The sequence below is a fragment of the Oreochromis niloticus genome, linkage group LG14 (genome assembly GCF_001858045.2).
Source record: "Oreochromis niloticus isolate F11D_XX linkage group LG14, O_niloticus_UMD_NMBU, whole genome shotgun sequence".
Taxonomy (NCBI): Eukaryota; Metazoa; Chordata; class Actinopteri; order Cichliformes; family Cichlidae; genus Oreochromis; species Oreochromis niloticus.
Window position 1 is genome coordinate 16,160,098 of NC_031979.2, and position 21,007 is coordinate 16,181,104.

Here is a 21,007-nt window from a genome sequence, read left to right on the forward strand (position 1 = left end):
TAAGACGGGTTGAGAAAAAGATCACCAAGGCTTAATTTAATCTCAGTAAACCTGTTTATTTCCTGGGCGACATTTAATAATGGACAGCAGCTAATTGGACTTTAACAGAGGGGCACTGAAAATGACTGAATGGCGTTTCAGGAAACATTAATGACAAATGCTTCTTTTACAGGCTAACCAGGCGAGATCAGGTGACGCTATCCTCCTGAATTCACCTTATTTGTAAATGAAGCGTGATAGTGAACAAAAGGTGGAGGTCAGTAACTTACTGTGGCGGGAACGCAGTCAGATCTCCACATTGGGGTCTGTGAATCCCTTTTTCCCCTCGTTTACAAGGACGGGTTTCTCTGTTCTCGTGTGCCAAACGAGTATCTGGTGAGAAAAAAAACATCATGGAGATAAACAAGCAGGAACATTAGTGACATGCCGCTCCCTTAATGCAGCCATTCAGTCTGCTCCCCGGTCAGCTCCCACTCCGCCTCATGTTCTTCAAAAACATTCAATTTCCCTTATAGCTCCAGCCCCCCCATCTATGTGCAAAGAGCTTCTTGAGTGTGAACCCTGCATTAGAAGGGACTGACGGGAGACCACAGGAGTGCGTTATCTGACAAATATGATGAAGCCCTCTGAGTTTAGCTTGTGTAAAAGAGTTCTCTCCTTGCCATGGGGTTAATGGCTACCACCGAATGACAGCCTAGTTTAAAAAATGTTTTCACACCACAGTTTGTGTAAGCTCCTTGCCTTTTGTGGTGCAGCTCTCTGCACACTTCTTCCGGGTATACTATTGTTGCTATCGAGCCTTTACACTGGCTTGGTTTTGGCCCACAGAGAGCATACAAACATCCAGGAGAAGGACGGCAAAAGGAAAACAGGGAGAGAGAAGAAACTGTAAGTGTCAAGCTCATGTTCTCCCCCCTCCTCTCCTCTTCTCTCCTCTCCACTGTGCTGGAACCCTTCCTCCTTTCATCTTGCCGCAGCGTTGGTCATGAATTATGCATTGGGCTCGTGTGAGATACGCCAGGAGTCCACTCCCACTTTGCTCAGGTGTGTGTGCGTCTGTATGTGTGCGCAGGGGGGGTTAATTATCAAACCTGCATCTGAAGTGGTAGATTACGAGGAAGAGAGATGCCTGAGCACGAATTTCCATCTTTTTTTTTGTCTCCCCCTCACCCTTTCGCTCCCGCCCTTCAGTCCGTCCCTGCACTCATCTGTAATCAGCGTGACACCCCGACGTCCCCGCTTCTCCATCGACTCCAATTCCGTTCTCTCGGCCCTCCTCTGAATCCCCTCTTTTCATTTGGCCCTCTGAATGGCAGAGAAGAGCAGGGGGGAAAAACTGGCCCTTCCTTTCTCTTCTTTCGCTCTCTCTACATGTATCCGTGTTTGTGTGTGTGCGTCTGTTTGTGCGTGTGTGTGGTTGTGGTTGTGGTGTGGATATTGGCTAGCTCAAGCCCTCTGGCTGACTCCCCATTGCCCTGAGAGAGTGAAGTGACCCAGACCACTGGCCATAAGCAGGAATGGTGGAGCGGGTACTGAGAAAAAATTGTGTTGCTGCTGCTGCTGTTAGCCTCAAGCTACTGACTCAAGTGTGTGTGTGGACGTGGAAGAGAGCACGAGGGCAGCGTGGGAAATATAATCAATGATTTCCAACTTTTTTGCACCAGCCTTAAACTTATAGACACTCTGACCATTAGAAAATCATCAAGTTTTTTCATGAAATACATCAACTTCTGACTCTCAAAGAGGACTAGGATTTTTTATTTTCCCCGGAGAGAGGGATTGGGGCTGAGGGCTCAGTCAATTAAGTTTGTTTATTCTAAATCCAAAAGCCAGGAGCCAGTTAGCTTATCTTTAGCTCAAAGGCTGGAAGGAAAGAAACAGCAGCTCTAAAATGTCATATATAAGTAAGCATGTGCACTAAAATGTCAAACTTTTTCTTTAATAATTAATAAGACCTCCCTTATGAAGGACACTTTCTGTGTTTTGTTGTTACGAACAGCTTCTCTGACGCTCTTGATTATTTATAGAAAGTCACACTCTCATTGCTAATGCTTTTATTTTTTCTACATAATCACAACAGTTTGGCTCCAATAGTGTTAAGCAGCAAAAAGAGAGGGAAAAAATTACTATTACATAACTTGTGAAAACTAATAATAATTCTCTTTGTTGCCGACCATGGTGCTCAGCAGGGGGCTTGATTTTAACGCTGCGAGAAAACATATTGTGGATTTCTTTCCACTCTTTCTTCTTAATCTAAATGATTGGTGAAATTCATTTAGAGGGATGATTCAGCACTTAAAAACATATAAACTTGTCAGGGCGGGTTATGCACAGGCATAATGGTTCTATGGAGTGGGGATTCCCATGATGCATTGATGAGTGTTTCTTCACTCCTCACTGCCTCTTTTCACTCTATGTGTTTATACACCACTTTGCATTTAATCATTAACTATTATTAAAATTTGTCTCTCTTCCACAGTGTGTCTTCTGTCCTGTCTCCCTCCCTTCACCTCTTCCTCAGCCTGGTTCTGCTGGACGCTGCTAAAAGGGAGTTTCTCCTCCCCGCTGTTACCAAGGGCTTTCTCATAGGGGTTGTCTGATTGTTGGGATTTTCTCCATAATAATGTAGCATCTTTACGTTACAATATAAAGTGCCTTGCAGTAACCCTTGTTGTGATTTAGCACTATATAAAAAAATTGTATTGAATCTAAAGAAGTCAAGCGGACACACAAATGCCATAAACCTGGTCCTGTCCAAATAGGCTAGGCAGCGCCTTTATCACCTCCGACAACTGAGGACGTTCACTGCGTGTTGTACTCGTATAACTATACATGTGACAAATAAAGAATCTTGAATCTTAATGGCCAGTAGGAGGCGACTCCATTGGTGTCAAATACAAGTCCAGTTGCTTAAGTCTGGGAATGTGAGCCTTCAACTGCTTTTGATACTGTGCAGAATTCTTATCCCACCCGTATTTCCTTTCTTTTAGGTTTGCAAGGAAAATTGGAAATAGGTGCAGTGATTTATTAGGTTAGGGGCTTTTTTTTTTTTTACGTTTGAATGATTCACAAGTCAGTAAAATGTCTTTAAAAAAAGCAAACATAAAAAGTTCCTCTGAAAATCATTAGGATTGAAAATGAACAAAACACAAAACAAAAAAGAAAACAAACTTTTAAAAGTGTCCAGAAGTCCTGGGGAACTATTGGTGATGACCACTTGACCAATAGCTACAAAAAAGACAAAAAAACCCCACTATGTAAAGGCTAGCTCGATGGAAGCACAATACTGCATAATTGGTATGTAAACGATGCATGGCTGACCCGACCACATGGTTCACTTTGTTACACCTTTATTCTCGGTTGCTGTTCTCGGTAACACTCCTCGGCTGCAGCTTTTCAGCTGCCAGCCACACACACACACACCAATAACAACAGCTTCAGTCAGGATCCAGTACAGACCTAAATGCAGGGGAGGCGTGATGAGCTGATGCAGCTCCGGTGTGTCAGCCTCCCCGCAGCGGCGCTACAGACCACGCCCTGCCACATGATACTTTATAGTCTTGAAAACTGGATACCAAATAAATTTTGTACTATGCTGTCCCCATTAGAATCAAAAAAGGAGTATGAAGCCAGCTTAGCGTTAGTGTTGTTATTTTATAATGCTATGGTAAGTTGTGATAAGTACATTTACAACATGTACATGTTTGTGGACCTTTACATGAGTTTTTTCCATTTCGGTTTTTACGTTACATCATTATTCCACAACATTTCAAATCATGTGGTTCCCAGCCTGTAAAGCTTGTGACCCTTTACATGGGAAAAAAAAAGCAGAGTGGTGTTTAAGGCTCTCTGTCTTGTAGGATTTAAAATCCTCACAAACAGTGAAGCAAATCCCTGAAATACAAACCGCTCAAGGCAAGCTGCTTAACATCAGTAAACATGTGAAAAACTAACCCCAAAAAACAAGGAAATTACCTTAGTGCAATTGGCTGCTTTCGGCTCCAGGTCGTTGAGTGTGACAAGCTCCCGGAGCAAGCTGCTCTCCTGGTAACCTCCCTTCACCCCGCGAAGCTTAAAATATGCCTGTGGCTTGAAGAGGATGAGCCTCAGGTTGATGGCAAAGCCAGCCATGTCGATGGCAAAGGGCCGATGGGGGTCAAACACCGTCTTCCAGCCGTAGACCTTACCTGCTGCGTTGACCTTGGGGGATTCGTACCTCAAGCCACCCACAAAGGCCACAGGCCACACAGAAACCTTCCGAGTCGATCTCATCTAGCGAGAGGAGAGAGGGGGGAAGAAACAGACAAGGGAAGACAGCGAATTAGTCAACTGAAAAACCATACATGACAGCGAAACAGTATTTGAGCATCAGCCGCTGGCTTTACAGCAGAGCACGGACAGAGGCTTTTTAGAGCTGCTGCTGCTATTCATTCTGAAAGAATATTGACCAAGCTATTGTGGCCTGCGAAGCTGACATGCTGTCAGATGAAGGCAGATCACACACACTGTTCAACAGCTGCCCTACAATGAGATAATTAGGCATCTAAAGCGAGTAAGCGCGGGGCAGTGCCAAGAGGGTTTGAAGTAGCAGAGCCATTAGAGCAAGTGGCCCTGGTAGCTGGATGGCTGAGGAAATTCTTTAAGGCGCAGAGCCACCATTTTCTTCTTCTTCTTTTTTTCTTTAAACCCCCCCCCATCCTTTAATCTTCCAGCATCAAACGATTTTGCCGCCCTCTTCTTTGTCTGCTGCTCAGCGAGTCTTCGTTATTCTAGAAAGAGCTGCTGCAGCCATAAAAGGTACATTTTTATAATGAGGGAAGAGGAAGGTTTAGAAACAGCAAAGTCATTTAATCAAACTCAATGCAGCAGAAATAATGATGCCGGTGCCTCTCCATAGGAAGGCCAAATTTAAAATAAAGGTGTATGTGTGTCTGTAAGATAGAGCGCCTCCGTGCATAGATGATAGGAGAACACATGGAGGCAATATCCATAACCATATGCTCCCCGTCAGAACAGAACGTGAAATATGTCTCCACATAAGGACCAAGCCCATCATATCTTAATGACGTTATATAGCACGGTATTACCCCGACAGAGCACTTCACTTTCATACAGGGTGCAGACGTGCTTGTGGCTCCTATAGTAATCAAAAGTGGAATGGGAGGTAGAGCCTTCAGCTCTCAGGCTCGTCTCCTGAGGAACAAGCTTCCAATTTGGGTTTGGCAGATGGCTGCTCTCTCTGAGTCTGGTTCTGCTTGAGGTTTGTTCTTGTTATAAAGACCCCCTTTTCTCCACTCCCAAGCAAGCGCATGCTCACAGGGGATCACTGGGTTTTCCTCTATAATGCTGTAGGATCTTTATGTCTCAGGCACGGAAATGACTGCTGTCACGACATTGTACTATTTATACAATTGAGCTGAATTAAACACCCAAGCTTACTTGTCTAAATGTGTATTTGTAGATTGCGATTTTGTGCAAATCACATGCAAATATCGCAGTGCGCATGAGTTGCTGCGTCAGGTTGGTGTGTGATCTGATGGGCTGCTGTGCGAAGAGCTTGGGTGATCAGAGAGAAGTGGTTTGAACAGCATGGAGCAGCCCGGGGGCTTATGGGAATGATTGGATTTGAGCTTCGGGGGAAACGACTGTTCGACTCACCCAGATAAGCTTGGGCTGTCTGTACTATCTTAATGAGCTCTGTAAATTAAATGCTTACATGCATGTGCGTATATGATAGTGATAATTTATACTGAGGGGGTGTACATTTTTGCAGCTTGTTGGGTATCAGTCAGATGCATTCTTTGCTACGCTTAAGGGGCTTCGCCTCAAAGCTGAGATGAAATGACATTATCCTGCCTTTTTATCAACAGGGTTTTGTTTGGAAAACAACATTTAAGTGAAATTCTGTAGTTTCCAGTTGCCAAATTGTTGCTTGATTCTTTCACGGTTTACACTTAATAAATGAATCTTAACTTTGAGGCTTCAGTCACGCGTGGAAGGGATTTTCATGCTCATTTTTTTCTTTTCCTGTTTAGGGGGTGGGATCACTCCCAATATCATCTCACAACAATTGATATCTTTTGATATCACACTCCAACACACAGAGTAGTCAGGTAGACTTTAATGGAAACAGATGCCATGAGACTGGAAGTGCTTCAGAAGAATTGAGGAAGCTTGTTCCAGCTGGGAAGAGACTTCTTCCAATGCTGTGAACAACATTATTATCTTGAACTACCACAACACTACAGGAAGGATCTAATCCACTGTTTTCATGATGGTAGTCCTGTGATCGATGCCACCACCACCGTGCCTACCGCCCACTACGCACCATTATCACTTATTATATTTCATTGGCTGGTCAGGTGTGAAGATTTGGGAGTGAGAATAGGCTGTTCCTTAATAAACATCTGAGTTTGAGTCTTAAAAGCTGCTGTTTTTTCCCCCTTTTACAGTCCGGCTACAAGTAAAGTTATCCATCATATTGCCCAAAAAATGCCTGCCTGCTTCCCTTTCCTAACTGTATAACTCAAAACAATAGGAAACAGGCAATGAATCAGGCTCTTTACAGGCAGCGTGAAGAGGTTTGTCACTTTCCCCATCTACACAGACCATGTGAAAATGAGAACGCCTGCTGCTTCTGTTGGGAATATCAGCTGGAGTAAAGTAGCACAAATCCCTCTTTAGCCGGCAGCCAAGCAAATGAAAATGCAACCAAGCCCCCCACCCCCACCCTGCCTCATTCTGGTGAATATGATGTATCTATACAGCTTTTCTTTTCTTTTTTCTCTTCAGTGATGTTTTAGTTTGTGACTGAATGCCAATGTGTGCATTTAAGCTTCGTGTTTGAGTGCAGAATTGTTGACAGCAGGAAAAAAAAAAACAAGAGCCCCAAACTCTAGCAGAGAAAAGAAGGCAAGCATCCAGATGCATTAATCAATCCTTAAGGGTGCAGAGAAGATAAGAGAAACAGAAGGGTCATCCACTGCTGCAGCTGGTAGTGTCTGCGGATTAAGTTCTTTTGTTTTTTGTTTCTTTCTTTGATCCAAACAATAGAAATGTGCATAGTTAAATCTGCATAGTACATAGTTGGGTTTTGAAATCTTGTTCATTTCATTAGAAAATCTATCCGCATTATATGATTCAAATTACACAACCAACAATAAAGAAAATCAAAGGGACACATTGGCTTGCATATGCAACCAGCATTCTATCTGAGCTTCAAATTAGGTGTCTTTTAAACCAATGAATGAGTTAACCTTTAGCTAACAGAGATTTTTTGAGTATGTTTTTATTATTTGGGTTGTTTGTTGTGAGAATAAATGCATTTTTCAAATCCCCAGTAGTCAAATATAATGGTACGACTGATGTGTCTGGATGCTATATTTTTGTCAATATCATCCAGCTCTGTTAAACTGCTGGTTTGCTCCTTTCTCTTGGATTTAAGTGGCCGACAGCCTGCCTGACAGCTAAATTGGAGAACAGTCTTAACAATAGCATGATAAACAGTAAATAGGTTTCTCTTTTTTTGGAGCTTGGGAATAAAGCACATCTCATGAGGCCTCAATAATATACTGTATGTAGGTCTTTACTGTGGTACATGAATTTTTCATAAAGTTTTCATTAAGCCTTGACCTAAAAACTAGGCTCTTAATAACAGTCAGTATGCACCAAAGTCTGCCAAAGTAACTGCTGCTGGAATGAAAGACTGAGATTGAATTCAGATACCGGCTATGTGTCGGTGGCAGTAATGGCAGTGTCCTCTATAGCAGCTGATGACAATGACTTTACCCTGCTGCCACAGAGTATTGTGTCTGAAGTGCACCGTGTCTGTGTCAGTCTGTGCCAGCTGGGGTGAATTGCTGTTGCTTGTTGATATACATTTTTCCCGCTGCTTTAAAAGAACTGCATGCAAGTGTGTTTGGCAGTCATCTGTGATGTAGTCTTTTGTGATGCAGTCTTTTTGGATGCTAGCTGCTTTTTGGGTTAATGTCTCATTTTGTATGTTTGACTAAGATTTAAAACACTGCATTTAAATGTACACTAAAACATCTAATCATCCAATTACACGGTAGCAACGCAGTACATGTAGGCATGTAGACCAAACTGAGCATCAGCATCATTAAAGGTGATTTAAGTGACTATTAACGTGGCATAGTTGTTGGTGACAGACATGCTGGTTGGGGTATTTCAGAAACTGCTGGTCATCTGGGATTTTTCTATACAACAAAATGCGAATGGACCATAGAAGAGAAAATACACCAGTGTGCTGCAGTTGAAAATGTCTTGTTGATGCCAAAGGTCAGAGAAAAATAACCAGACTGTTTCGAGCTGATAGGAAGACAACATTAACTCAAATATCCACTTACATACCATACCACATATACCAGATACCACACAATCAAGGTGTGCAGAAGAACATCTCTGAATGCACAATACATCAAAACCTTCAAGCAAACGGTCATCAGCAGCAGAAGACCACACCGAGTGTCACAGGTCATATGGACTCACTAAAGTTGAACAACAGAAGATTGGAAGATTGGAAAAACATTGCCCGGTGCAAGCATGGATCATTGAAAAGTGGATGTGCAGTTGAAAATTACAAAATCTCTGAGGAAGCTTCCAGCATTGAATCTATGCCATGAACAATCAGGGCAAAACGAGGTGTAACCCAGTACCAGCAAAGTGTACCTAATAAAGTGTCTGGTAAGTCTAAATCTCAATGACATTAACAATGTTAGTTTGTCAGAATGTATTGCAGTACTGCCAATTAGTAAATGCAAATGATTCAGTGTTTTTTTTAGCTTTTTTCATGGTGAAGGGGTCACCCATGTGTCTACCTGTTGAGTCCCTGTTTAATAACATTTACCATCTTTACTGCAGTAATAGCCAACTCTCCATGCCCTGTCTATCTTACTGTCACCTCTTTTTTTGTTCATTCTTTTCTGTGTTGCCTTTCCCTCTCCATGACTCTCTCCGTGCCCCTTGGGGCCATTACTCTGGACCATAAATAGGCCCGTTGGAGGTGATGGAGAGCCTTTGAGCGAGACCAAGCGCTTTGGCTGATTCCCAGGGAAAGGTAATGACAGGCCCCGTCAATACCAGCGCTCCATTTACTACGGCCCCTGTCGGCACTACTAACAAGACTTGAGGCACATACTCGGAGGACCTAGACCGTGTCCGCTCAGGTAATTCAACTGATGTCAAGATGGATGGCCTGAGATGTACTAATTACATGCCCAAACTTCTCCCAACTGGCTTCAGAACCCAACTGTGCTTGTTAAGAGTTTAAAGTATTTCAACTAAGAATTTATGGTTCAAATCCGCCCACGCCTCACCACCTCTCCTCTAACAGTGAGTATATACAACACAGATAGATAATATATGGCACTCCATGCAGTATATCAAGAATTATTTTATATAGAACTTAAAAATGTTCAGTGTCCTTTTTCTCTAAAGAATACACATTGCATGCCATGTACAAAAGCACAGACACAATATATTGCTCACATAACTATTTAAAGGTGCAATCAGTTATTTTTAATGCAGTGCATAAAATGATTTTAATACATTGTTAAGAATTCCCGTCATTCCTCTTATAGCTGAATGGCTTCTGAGCTTTAAGGCCTTTCTTATTCCCCCTGAAATACCCATCATCAACTCTGCACGTGGTTAGTGTTTCGGAAACTCAAGTTGAGCATCTGAAAGATTAATGGAGCTTGAGAGTAACAGATTTTTTTTATAACTAGATAAGAGCTGGCAGCATATTTGCCAAGTTGGTGAAAGTGCTGCGACTGCCCCACCAAACATAAGTATTAGGGACGATTTTAAAATGATATCACATTTTGGTCTGAGTACACGGATAGTGTATGTTTGAACAAAAACCTACATCTGCAAATGTACTTGCACTGATATTTTTAAGAACAATTACTCAGTTAGCTTCATGAAGTTATCAAGAAGCCTATCTCAGGGAGAGAGGCAGGGTTACACCATGGACAGGTGACCAATCTGTCTCGCAGTAAAAAGAGAGAGACAGTTTGGACACAGTTAAAGCTGGATTGGCTTTTCTGCTTAGCTTTCAAACTATAAGTTCTCTTCGTGTCATATTGGGGGTGTGGGCTACGCTTTCTGATTCCTGCCCACAAACAACGTGTATGTGTCCTCAACTTTGTTATGTTTATTACAATTCAGCCACTGACCTCCTCAAACAGCTCCAGGCTGTATGTGTTATCATCATCAGCAAAGTAGACGATTCCAGGCTGGCTGTTGTTGGCGTTGAACGTCTCCCTCAACCACCGCAAGGCCAGATTCCGCTGCATAGTCCCTCTTGGAATTCTGGGATCCCGAGTGTCACCTCGCAGCTTATAGTTCCTGGGTGTCTCTACATTGAGGTGGGTGTAGTTTAGCCCCGTTTCTCGGAGGAGTCGTGTGACAAGAGGCGTTCTCCTTTGGGAATCCTCCACCAAGATCCAGTGCAGGTTGGGGACATGGAGGAAGGTGTTTGCTAGCCGTGTCAGCTCAGCTTTCTGGACGGGCCGGCTATATGTGGGGGTGATGATGTGGATTGTGGGCAGCACATCGGACCAGGGCGGAGGCCGCGTGTACACATACTCTGTCCTCACCACCTCCACAATGTCCTTATCTGAGGCACAGTATTCCTTGGAGTCCTGCGCCTGGCCACCTGCCTCCCTCTTGCCCTCGACACCATCATCTGTAGATGTGGGGATAAGAAGACATGTAAGGCATTAGTGTAACCTTGAGCTGCTTTTTCTATATTTGCCTCAGGTGACTTAAACCCAATGGGGGTAAAGTGTACCTGAGAGCCGGTGGTGGCGGACTGCAAGCCTCTCTGGAATGATAAAGATCTCTTTTACTAGGTGGTGACAGGCTGCAAAAAGCGAAAGCAGGCACCGTGAGAGGATAACACAGCTGATGGACAGAGAGACAGTGCAAGACGAGGGAGGGATGAGCCCTGCTATTCCCCCGGTGTTGCCTTTGGGCTTTTCTTTTTAAAGAAGGAAAAAAGGCATGTATGTAAATGCGGTAGACATGCCTTTTCCACCACAGACTCTCTCATCCCCTGCCATTCCCCATCTGCCATGCAAAGTATTATCTTCACAGTCAGGAGCTGCTAAATGATGTCCTAGCTCTAGACCGGGGGTGTCAAACATAAGGCATGGGGGCCAGAATCGGCTGAACAAAGACTCTAATCCGGCCCGCTGGATATCTTTGGAGAGTTTCGTTATCTTGTAGAAAACTGAGATGTATTGTTGAAATTGCTCTTCTTCTTCTTATATTAAGATATCTCAGGGTTTAAGTGTGTAGTTAAACTTTTTTACACTAAGACAAAGGGGAGTTTCACTGGTCTGGCCCACTTTAGATCACAGTGGGCTGTATGTGGCCCATCAATTGAGTTTGATATCCCTGCTCTAGACCCAGTGTTCACAGTTCAAATGTATTTGACTTCAGAGAGGCCTAAACATCCACATCCACATGTGTGCTATTACAGGGAGGTTTGTAAGCTTTTGAGTCAAACAGCAATGACATAATGTTGGATTCTGCCATTTCTCATTAAAGGCCATAGGTACAAACTCTTGTGTCAAGCCATCAAGAAATCTGCGAGGTCGTCTCTACTGAAAATCTGCTGGTTTTGTTGATACTTCGTCGGTATCTTCTTTGCATCCATGACCTGCACATACGCATACTGTATGTCAGACAGACAGAATAGCAAAGTGAAGGTTTTTCATGGAAACGCTTTCATAAGACACCCTGTGTGGGTTTTAGGGCAAGTTTTAGGTAACACAACCTAAAATTGGAATGGTGCTTAAGGTGTTACATCGCGTATCACTGCAGAAACTGAGGTTTGTGTGCTAAGTCTATAGCTTATGTCAGTGCAGTACATCATTTTCCATTTTATGTGTGGGAAGGTGAGGCTCATTTTCAAAAGTCTGACCTTCTTTAGAATTGCACAAAACGCAGCGAATCAGTCAGCTGACGCATTTTGAGTAGACTCCCTCGGTGAAGGCTGTGATATTTTGGCCTGAATAGTTTGGTCATGACGGACAGAATGTGATTATAGAGTCATTAAGGTTGCTCATTTCTTCCTATTGTGCCACAGCGCATGGCAATCTTTCACTTTTCTTCTTGAGCTCTAGTCGCACCTCCAGCATAAAAGGGGATTTTTTCTGCAGCACAAAGATTAACACAATCTTCTGATGGCCAGATGTTCAACAGAGGCTGCCAGTGAGCATGCTGCCAATAAATCTCTAGCTTTTCTCTTTTAGAGGAACACAAAAGGAAGCCTGTGGACAGAGCTTGGTTAGATTGTCACTGAAAAAAAAAGTTATTATATTTTTAGTGTATTCCATGAGAAATTAAAATTACTTAACTATGTACAATTTTTTTTTATTTTTGGTAACCTTTTACTTTCATTTTTTAATTTACCTTAGTCGATAAGGAGCTAATCAGACTGTATTCAGAGGGTTTGAAGAACCTGCAAAAACACGCTGAGTCAAATCATGTGTAAGTTCAGTACAGACTCCCATAGCTCATAAGCCTGTTTTCCTTGTTAACCCCTCTATGTGCATTTCTGAGATTACAGGAAGAGAGCAGATTGCTCTATTGATTTGCTATTGCTTTATTTTGGGTGTGTTTATTCTGCAGGAATCTCGACATTTTAAACTGTTGGTTTTCTGGTTTGCAGAGAAGGCACCAAACACTGGTGAAGTTAATCAATAGGACACATTTATGCTTTTTAATTGCCAACAGTCTCTGAAATTAATTTGCAATGACATTGAGCCAATTATAACATGCAAAGGTTTGGCTCAAATGCTTGATTGACACAAACTCTATACTGGATACTGTGTGTCACACCAAGAAGATATGGATTGATGTTGTAAGCTATGTGAATGGATAAGCTGCAGAAGGATTTAGTTTTATAATATGCAACTCTGGGCAAGTTATTACTAACAAAAAAAGAAAAATTGCAGCTTAGCAGTTCTATTCTGACAGACTGAGTATGTGGAATAAAAATAACTCCCAAATGGAGTGGATATGCAACTCATCCGTAACTGCAAAATCATCCCTGACTGATGAGGTTTACAGTGACCGGACAAGTGCTTTTCAGTTCCGATGAAGCTGATGGTCATGGCTTTCAAGTGTCTCTGTGTGAACAGCCTGTTGTCTAAACCTGAAGTACGGTGTTAAGTTCGAGGGCCCACTTCAAGTTCGATATCGTCAGTGGAGTGCAGCGTGCTGCGTACCCTTTCGGATGGCGAGGAGTGGAGCAATAGCGTTTTGGTGCCAAACGGTGATGAGCAGAGTCCAGGGTAACACGATCAACACGATGGCAAGAATATCTCTTCTCTTCGGCATCTCCAGGATTGGTTATTTGGCTCGGCATTACCTGGAGGGGGAAAAAAAATTAAAAAGATGATAGGATGTGTTATCATTCTTCAAGGTCACAATGAGAACCTAGAAACCCCCCCCCAAAACAGATATTAAAAGTCAGCCAGCCAACTTAGACTTCTAACCTTCACCAGAGCAAGCTAACATAATTGTTTTTGATGAATCTCAGTTATTTGAAGAAAAGGGAAGTCACACTTGCAGGACCTTTATTATTGTTGACCGCCTTTTAAATAGCATTTAAGACACTCAAGGACTTTGTCTTTATGGACCTGGCTGGCTCTCTGCAAAGCAAAACCTTCAGTGTCTAAAACTGAGTAATAGCTTACTTACTGTTGTTCAATCTTGAATTCTATTTTGCCACAAATGCATAACGGTCTCACAGTTTCCAATCAAATGAAAGAGAACATGATTGCTCTATTACCTACACAGAATTTAAAAGGAAAAAATAGGGCCTGATTTTAAGCAGTAACCAACAAAGGGAAGGTCAAATCCATTGGAGGAGGCAATGCATTGACAGCTTGCGCCCTCTGGTAACCCAGTGAGCTCATCAGCGCTATCACTGCAGACACGGTGGTGACTTCATGCCCAGTGCTGAAAGTATTCACAGGCCAAATGGCAGGAAGCGATGTAACCAGACTGTGGGAGGACTGTTTTGCAAATGTGCCTTTCCCTCTGAGTCCAGAACATTGGTTCAGACTTGTATCTCTTTGAAAGATTCAATTGCAGCATGGAAGGAATCAGACATTGACTGAAACAGCGGCTATTATTTTGAAGTTCCTCTATTAATTACTTTGAACTTCAGGCTCAAGTTAAAAGTCTGAAATCAAAAAAGTTGGAACAGATTGCAATCGTGTTTGAATTGTTACTGCAAAAATGTTCATGCTACAGCAGTGAAAATGAGACTATATTTGAACTTTGGATGGGAGAAATGGCAAATGTGTTGCATCTGGAGAGATCCTGTTCTGCCATTTTTGAATGGTGTTAATTAGCATGCTGTGTTTGGTTTTGTCATTTCTTCTGTCTTAAATTTTTATATTTACACCTACTTATATTTTATCTTTATACAAGCTTTAACGCTCTATCAGGGTTCCAGTGGACATTGTTGCTAGATGGGCTGTTTTTCCCTTCTCCGTTTAAAATACAACAATAATATTAGGGGGGAAAAAATGCAGATTTTCAAATTTTATCAAGACTTAAAGCTTACATTATTAGGGGGTTGGCTAATGACTGACATATAGATGTTGGCACAGGAGGCTGTAGCATGTAATCATCTGTCTAAGGATAAATTGAGTCCCTAAATTGGACGCTTCAACCTGGTTTGTACTGTTGGTGCGTTTTGAAGCAATTTGAATGCGATTATCTGACTTCCTGTGTGGTTAAGTTTAGCAGACAAGGAAGCCCTTGCTCTAGTTTTGGTGAGTAGTCGTACCAGTAGACCTTTTTTTATTAGTATGTCATTTATATTAACTAGTACATATCTATGTATGCGTATGTGTTTCTGTGTATGATTTACTCATAGTTGATGATTGCACCTTAGAAACCGAATTAGCCACCTTAGATGAAAATGTATGCTTTTTTATCTAAATAACTTCTAAAAAAGAAAGAAAGAAAAATAAAACTAAATACAAATTAATAAATAACTTCTGGCATCTCCCAAATTTGGGCCATAAAGCTAAAGGTTGTGGTTTCAGTGCAATGAAACAAGTGCCTAATTATGGTTCCTAACTTCTCATTGGATAGTTGCTCTTCATCACAGGGTATAGCCAATCAAACTCAAATGTAAGTACATGATCAATTAAACCATTGTGTAGTTAGTACCGTCTACCATTAAAACACAATTTTATCAATTAACATTTTAAGCACAACAATCATGATTCATGAATGACACCAATTTCCTTCCCTCCAGCTATATTTTTGTTCAGCAGCTTGTCTGAAGTCTTACAGGAATTTTGTGTAGAAGTGCTAAATGAGCACTTAATTGAATCGATATTGTCTCCACAAACATAAAGTCATGTTTCATAAATGTAAAGTTTTATTTAGTCTTTCTGTTTTGCATTCAATCATTATATTTCATACCTCTATTATTATTGTTCTTCATTGACCATTTACATTAAATTTAAGGTCAGACGTCCTGCCCATCTCTCCCAGGGTCTGTCTCTTATACTTAAAATGCTTGTGGTATTATGCTGAGCCCTAACTGGGAAATGCAGTTATTAAGTGATCTGCTCAATTAAACAAAGACTAAAACAGCCATAATGTGGGCACAGGTGTTCAGCGCATTCATTTCAGCTTTACACGAGAGAGAACAAGTCATCGCATTTCCCAGAGCGATCCTGCTCCCACTGCTGGGGACGGTGGCAGAATATTGTGGCTTAATGTAATTGTATATGCCAATTATGTTCGTTGAGCTTTGTAAATAAATACACTATTAATGGCCAAGCCTTAGGTATAAACGCTTTTGACGCAGACTCTACTCATGCTCTTTTTTCAGGTTAAGAAATGTGCGCTGCAAAGCTGTATGTATGTTTGTTTGTTAATTTATTTCGATCATGTAAAGAATATACAAAATCCATTTAGCAAAGAAAAGAAGAAAAAATGCTATAAAAAATAAAGCAAAATACATTTCAATATTGCTTCATCTGTTCTGATTCAGTTACATATCGAAAAGGAGTGAGAAGAAGTACACACGTATTTAATCCCACCCCTTTGGGATTAGTTATCGGTCAATATTTAATCAGCTTCCTTACTGATATAACCTGTATGTACTTATTTCTGTTTAAGTGGAAAGGAAAATTACTAAGAAATACTGAAAGAACAGTAAGAAGAGGTGGGCAGATCAATCTCAATAGTGATGGCATTGATACCAGCACTGGTATTGGCATCAGATTGATACTATGTACTAGGATCTAGATACTAGCTCTTGATACTAGATACATGTTTCTATCGTCTATAAAAATGTCTGAGCATTTTAAAGTGTACTGTTTATATCCTATAGAACACTTAAACAAAAGTAACTGATCCAAAGTCCTTAACAGACAGCCACATTTACAGATCTAGAAAAAAACCCCAGTTTCAAAATACATGAAAAGCTGAAAGCTGCATTTTAATGAGTTAACTCGTTATTGTGAAAAGTAAAACTCACAGGAATTTAGTGGTCATTAAAACAAATTTAATTGCAAATTAATGACTCATCTCATAAATCACGACACACTGCTCTCTCCTACAGCTCCTTTTATATGTTATAAGGATCAGTGTGTGCATCGGCAATACTGACCCTGTGGTTACTTGGTATCACATCAGTACCTTCCCCATAGCCATTCATACAACACCAATGTAATTAAATGACAGATTTCTGTAATTTTACATCTTTAATTCGTGTAAATTAAGCTCAAAGAGTTGTGCTGACAGATTTCTGACATTTATTACAACAGCATTTCTTTATCGTGTAGCAGAAATGAGACGTATTGTTAAGATTGCACTTGTTTTTTCTTAAATGAAGCTATCTCATTGATTAAATGTGTAGTTAAATTTATCTACACTGACAGAAAAGGGAGTTTCACTGGTCTGGCCCACAAAAAATCAAAATGGGCTGTATGTAGCCCGCCATGTAAAATGAGTTTGACATCTCTGCTCTAGAGGAAAAAGCTTGTGATTAAACTCATCATGTAAATCTTTTCTCAATATAAGACATCCAGTAGTCAAACATTACTGCTACAGTTTACGTTTAAGTCGAATGGATTTCTTGGCCTTGCTTAGATGCCCTCCGAAATTGTAGTGTCTCTGTCTATGTCGAATTTACAATGATGGCTATCAAATCATTCCACGGAACAAAGGCCAGTCTATTTTTGGAACTACAAAAACACTGTGATTGTAGAGCAGTGTTACAAAGTTGACAACAGCAACATTCATCACAGCTCACCTTCAATTCAAGTGTGAGGCTCTGATCGAACGTTAGACCCAGACTTTAATATCTTTGCTTAGAGCCCATTTTTGCCTGGAAATTATACATCATTTCTTTTTTTCTCCTTTTTTTTAACAGCACATCTTTTGTAACACAGTCCCTAATTGTACTGTATAACATCATCAGGCTAATTTTCTCAGACGTAACAAAGCTCCTCCAGAGCCACAGGAAACATTAATGATCTCTTTTTACAGCTTCAGAAATACGTGCTTATTTTAGAAAATTGACCTGGATGAAAAAATTGGGTAGGCCTTTAAAAATATTGTTGCCAGGAGTCTGCTCAAAAGAATTAAAGGAACACTTTTAAAACACATCAGATATCAATGGAAAAATACATCAGTGCTGGCATCTATGCTGATATGGTCTGGGTAATGTGTTAGGAACAAAAGTATTTCACAGGATTTGATTTAAATTGAAAATGTTCAACCTGCAGAGGGCTAAATTCAAGGACACTTTGGGAATCAAAAAGAAACAAACAATGTAGCAGGCTAGTCCATTTGGCCAAAATTTCATTGCAAAAAATTCAAAATTGTATTCAGTAGTTTGTAGAGCTTCACGTGGTTGCACACATGCCTTACAGCACCAGGGCATGCCCTTATTTGAAACCACAGATGGTATCATGATGAATCTTGTCCCAGATCTGGACCAGGGCATGACTGAGCTCCTGGGCAGTCTGAGGTGCAATCTGTGAGCATTGGAAAAGACTGAAACATAATGCCCCAGAGGTCTTCTATTGGTACTGGTCAGGCGACTGTGGGGGGCAGTCAGTGGTATCAATTCCTTAATCCTCCAGGGGCTGCCTGCATACTATTTCCACTAGTTGTGCCCCAGGAGGAACCACTGAACCAAAGTAGGGTTTGACGATAGGTCCAAGGGTTTTATCCTGACACCTAATGGCACACAGGGTGCTTTAGCCAAGCTATGGAGGTCTGTGCGTCCCTCCACGGACTGATCACCGAACCACCACCAAACTGGTCATGCTGAATGATGTTACAGGCATGTTCTCCACAGCTTCTCCAGACCCTTTCACGCCTGTCAGTTTTTTGTCATCTGTGAAAAGCACAGAGTGCCAGTAGTGGACCTGCCAGTTCTGGTATTATGTGGCAAATGCCAATCACAGTGCTGGGCAGTGAGCACAGGGTCCACTAGAGGATGTCAAACTCTCAGGAGCAGATACTGGTTTTACTGATGGCTTATGAACCCTCTACAGCCCTATCCAGTAACTATCCAGTAGCTCCCTGTCTCCTGGAATCTCCTCTATTCTCTTGAGATCGTGCTAGGAGAGACAGCAAACCCTCTCGCGATGGTACACATTGATGTGCTGTCTTGGAGGAGTTGGACTACCTGTGTAACCTCTTTAGGGTCCAGATATCGCCTCATGCTAGCAGTAGGGACACTGACGTTAGCTAAATGCAAAACTAGTAAAAAAACAGTTCAAAAAGATAAGGAGGGAAAAAATGTCATTGGCCTCCAGCTGTAAAACCATTCCTGTTTTGGGGGTTGTCCCATTGTCTCCCCTCTAGTGCACCAATTGTTAATTTCATCTGTGGCTCAAATCAGCTCAAATGTGTAAACAACTCTGCGGCAAAAAAGAAATCAAAAAAGCTGAAACCGATTAACAACCCCCTCTGCTGCTTGACTAGATCTGACTAGATCAGTATCCCAGACGTTTAATTGGCTTGATGCTATACTCATATTTAAAAAGTGCTCCTGTAATTTTTTGAGCAGTGTGTAACAAATGAAAAAAGTGAGCTCACCCACAGTTAGAACTGGATCATTGCGCGGCTGGGAAAGCCACACTGGAGACTAGATGGGCTACCTAGCGTTGACATCCTCCATGACACATCAGCCGACCATTTCCTTCTTCTCTTCCTCTTCCTCTTTCTTGTCCACTCACAGAGTCAGGAAACAGCAAGTGCACACCTGGAAGATGAGATCACTTTGGTTAATATGCTACAGCAATGCCACATTTTCTTCCCTCTTTGTGGTTTCACCATACTTCTTCCACTGACACCAGCGACACTCAGTGACAGTCACCCAGGTTTAAAGCAGTTTGGACAGGGTCTAAGAGTCAAAAGCCTTACAGAAATGCTTTGCCAAAGACACCCTCAGTGAGCACTCTGCTTGTGTGACATCTATTCATAATTTAACATCAAAGAGCCGGGGCTGAAATTGCTGCAGAGGGAAAGTGTGCCAGTATAATACAGTGAACTCTAGTTTGGATGTGCATCGTCCACAAATCCATCCCCCGGTGGTACACCACTGCTGTGCTTCACAATGCAGCGTTCTGCTTAATGTTCTGTATATTGGTATGTGATTTACTCAATTCATTTCGAACTAAATTGCAGTGACACAGACTCTGTATTTTATTTATTTTCGCCTGATATGGAAACTGGAAGATGGTTTAGTCACAACTCCATTGCCTGCCAACAGTCTGGGGTGGGGAATGTTACAAAAATAAACTGGCATCATGTCTTATTCAAATACATCTGAGGGAACGCTGCCTCTATGGAGGCTTGTGCTCCACACAGCCAGCGATGCCTGCATGCTGCATCAGCACCACAACTTGATGGCTGAAGACTGTATTTTTAGTGCTTTGTGATAGAAAATCATATAAGCTGCAAAATATGTAGGTTTTGGGGAATGAGCAGCGGGAGTGCCGGAATCATTTTACGAAGCCACACTGTTCTGTGAAAAGGCAAATTACCTGTGACCCAGTAAAGCAGAAAAGAAGAGTGTGTGCTTGATGTGCACAACATTTCAGAAACAACCTATTTTCAGGTAGCTTTGTTTTGTGAAGTTTCTCAAACTGAAATGTATCTGACGGGGCGAGGGGGCTGACATCATCGTGTGGAAAGAGGAATATATGTTCTTCATGCGTTGGTGCAGATTGTGCAGCATTTGTGTTTCCTGACAGCGACGAGCAAGTACTGTTGTGACAAAATAAACAGCTTCACCAGTAAAGCTTTAGAGTTGCTGCCAGGTACCGTCACGCGTACAAGCTCCCAATGACAGTGTTGTCATTGTGATTTCTGTACAACACACTCGCCTTCCTCACTGCGATGAAGCTATAAACAGATTGAAACACAGTCGAGTTAAAACGACCTGCCAGAATCTCCGACCATTCCGCGGGCCATTGTGTTTTCTCAGAGTTTAACATTTTTAAAACTGAGGTTTGGAAAAACGAAAATACGCTGGCATACGCTGTCTGCTGAAGGGAGCTCAAACTCATAATGCTATTGTGTATAGAACATGCAGTACTGAAAATGGGTGTTTAGCGATATAACGGCATTCATTAAAAACCTTGATTTCTTTTTTGCCGCAGAGTTGTTTACACATTTGAGCTGATTTGAGCCACAGGCAAGAAATGTTTAACTTGAAATGATGAAGTTACATTTTGAGCAGTGCTAAATACAGAACCCCTTAAGGCTCACAGTGGTGAATTTGTTTTTTTTGATGCTTTTGATCCACATGAGCAGTTGGTAAGTTGGTCGTGTCCACTTATAATACAGTGCCAGTAAAGAGAAAAGTCTTGCAGATGACGGGGTTTTATTGCACATATTTCAATTTTAAAGGCTTGCAGTGTAGCACAGATGCTATGATTGTTGGTTAGACTTAAGCAGCATACAATCATGGGCCACT

The 21,007-nt window shown here is 41.7% G+C and overlaps 1 protein-coding gene across 5 annotated transcripts in view; it reads right to left on the reverse strand.

Moving 5' to 3' along the window:
- Positions 1–21,007, reverse strand: part of b3gat1a (beta-1,3-glucuronyltransferase 1 (glucuronosyltransferase P) a) — an 89,023-nt gene that overhangs the window by 1,889 nt on the left and 66,127 nt on the right. For 2 of the 5 annotated variants that reach the window (XM_003441594.5, XM_005474610.4), the window contains 6 exons: positions 19,123–19,288; positions 13,260–13,402; positions 10,814–10,885; positions 10,197–10,708; positions 3,976–4,272; positions 270–372 (listed from right to left, as the gene is read on the reverse strand). In XM_003441594.5, the coding sequence (XP_003441642.1) occupies positions 286–372; positions 3,976–4,272; positions 10,197–10,708; positions 10,814–10,885; positions 13,260–13,371 (1,080 nt within the window). In that variant the 5' untranslated portion in view covers positions 13,372–13,402; positions 19,123–19,288 and the 3' untranslated portion in view covers positions 270–285. The remainder of the gene's footprint in view (positions 1–269; positions 373–3,975; positions 4,273–10,196; positions 10,709–10,813; positions 10,886–13,259; positions 13,403–19,122; positions 19,289–21,007) is intronic. The other 3 variants (XM_005474611.4, XM_005474612.4, XM_005474613.4) reach the window with 3 other exon arrangements.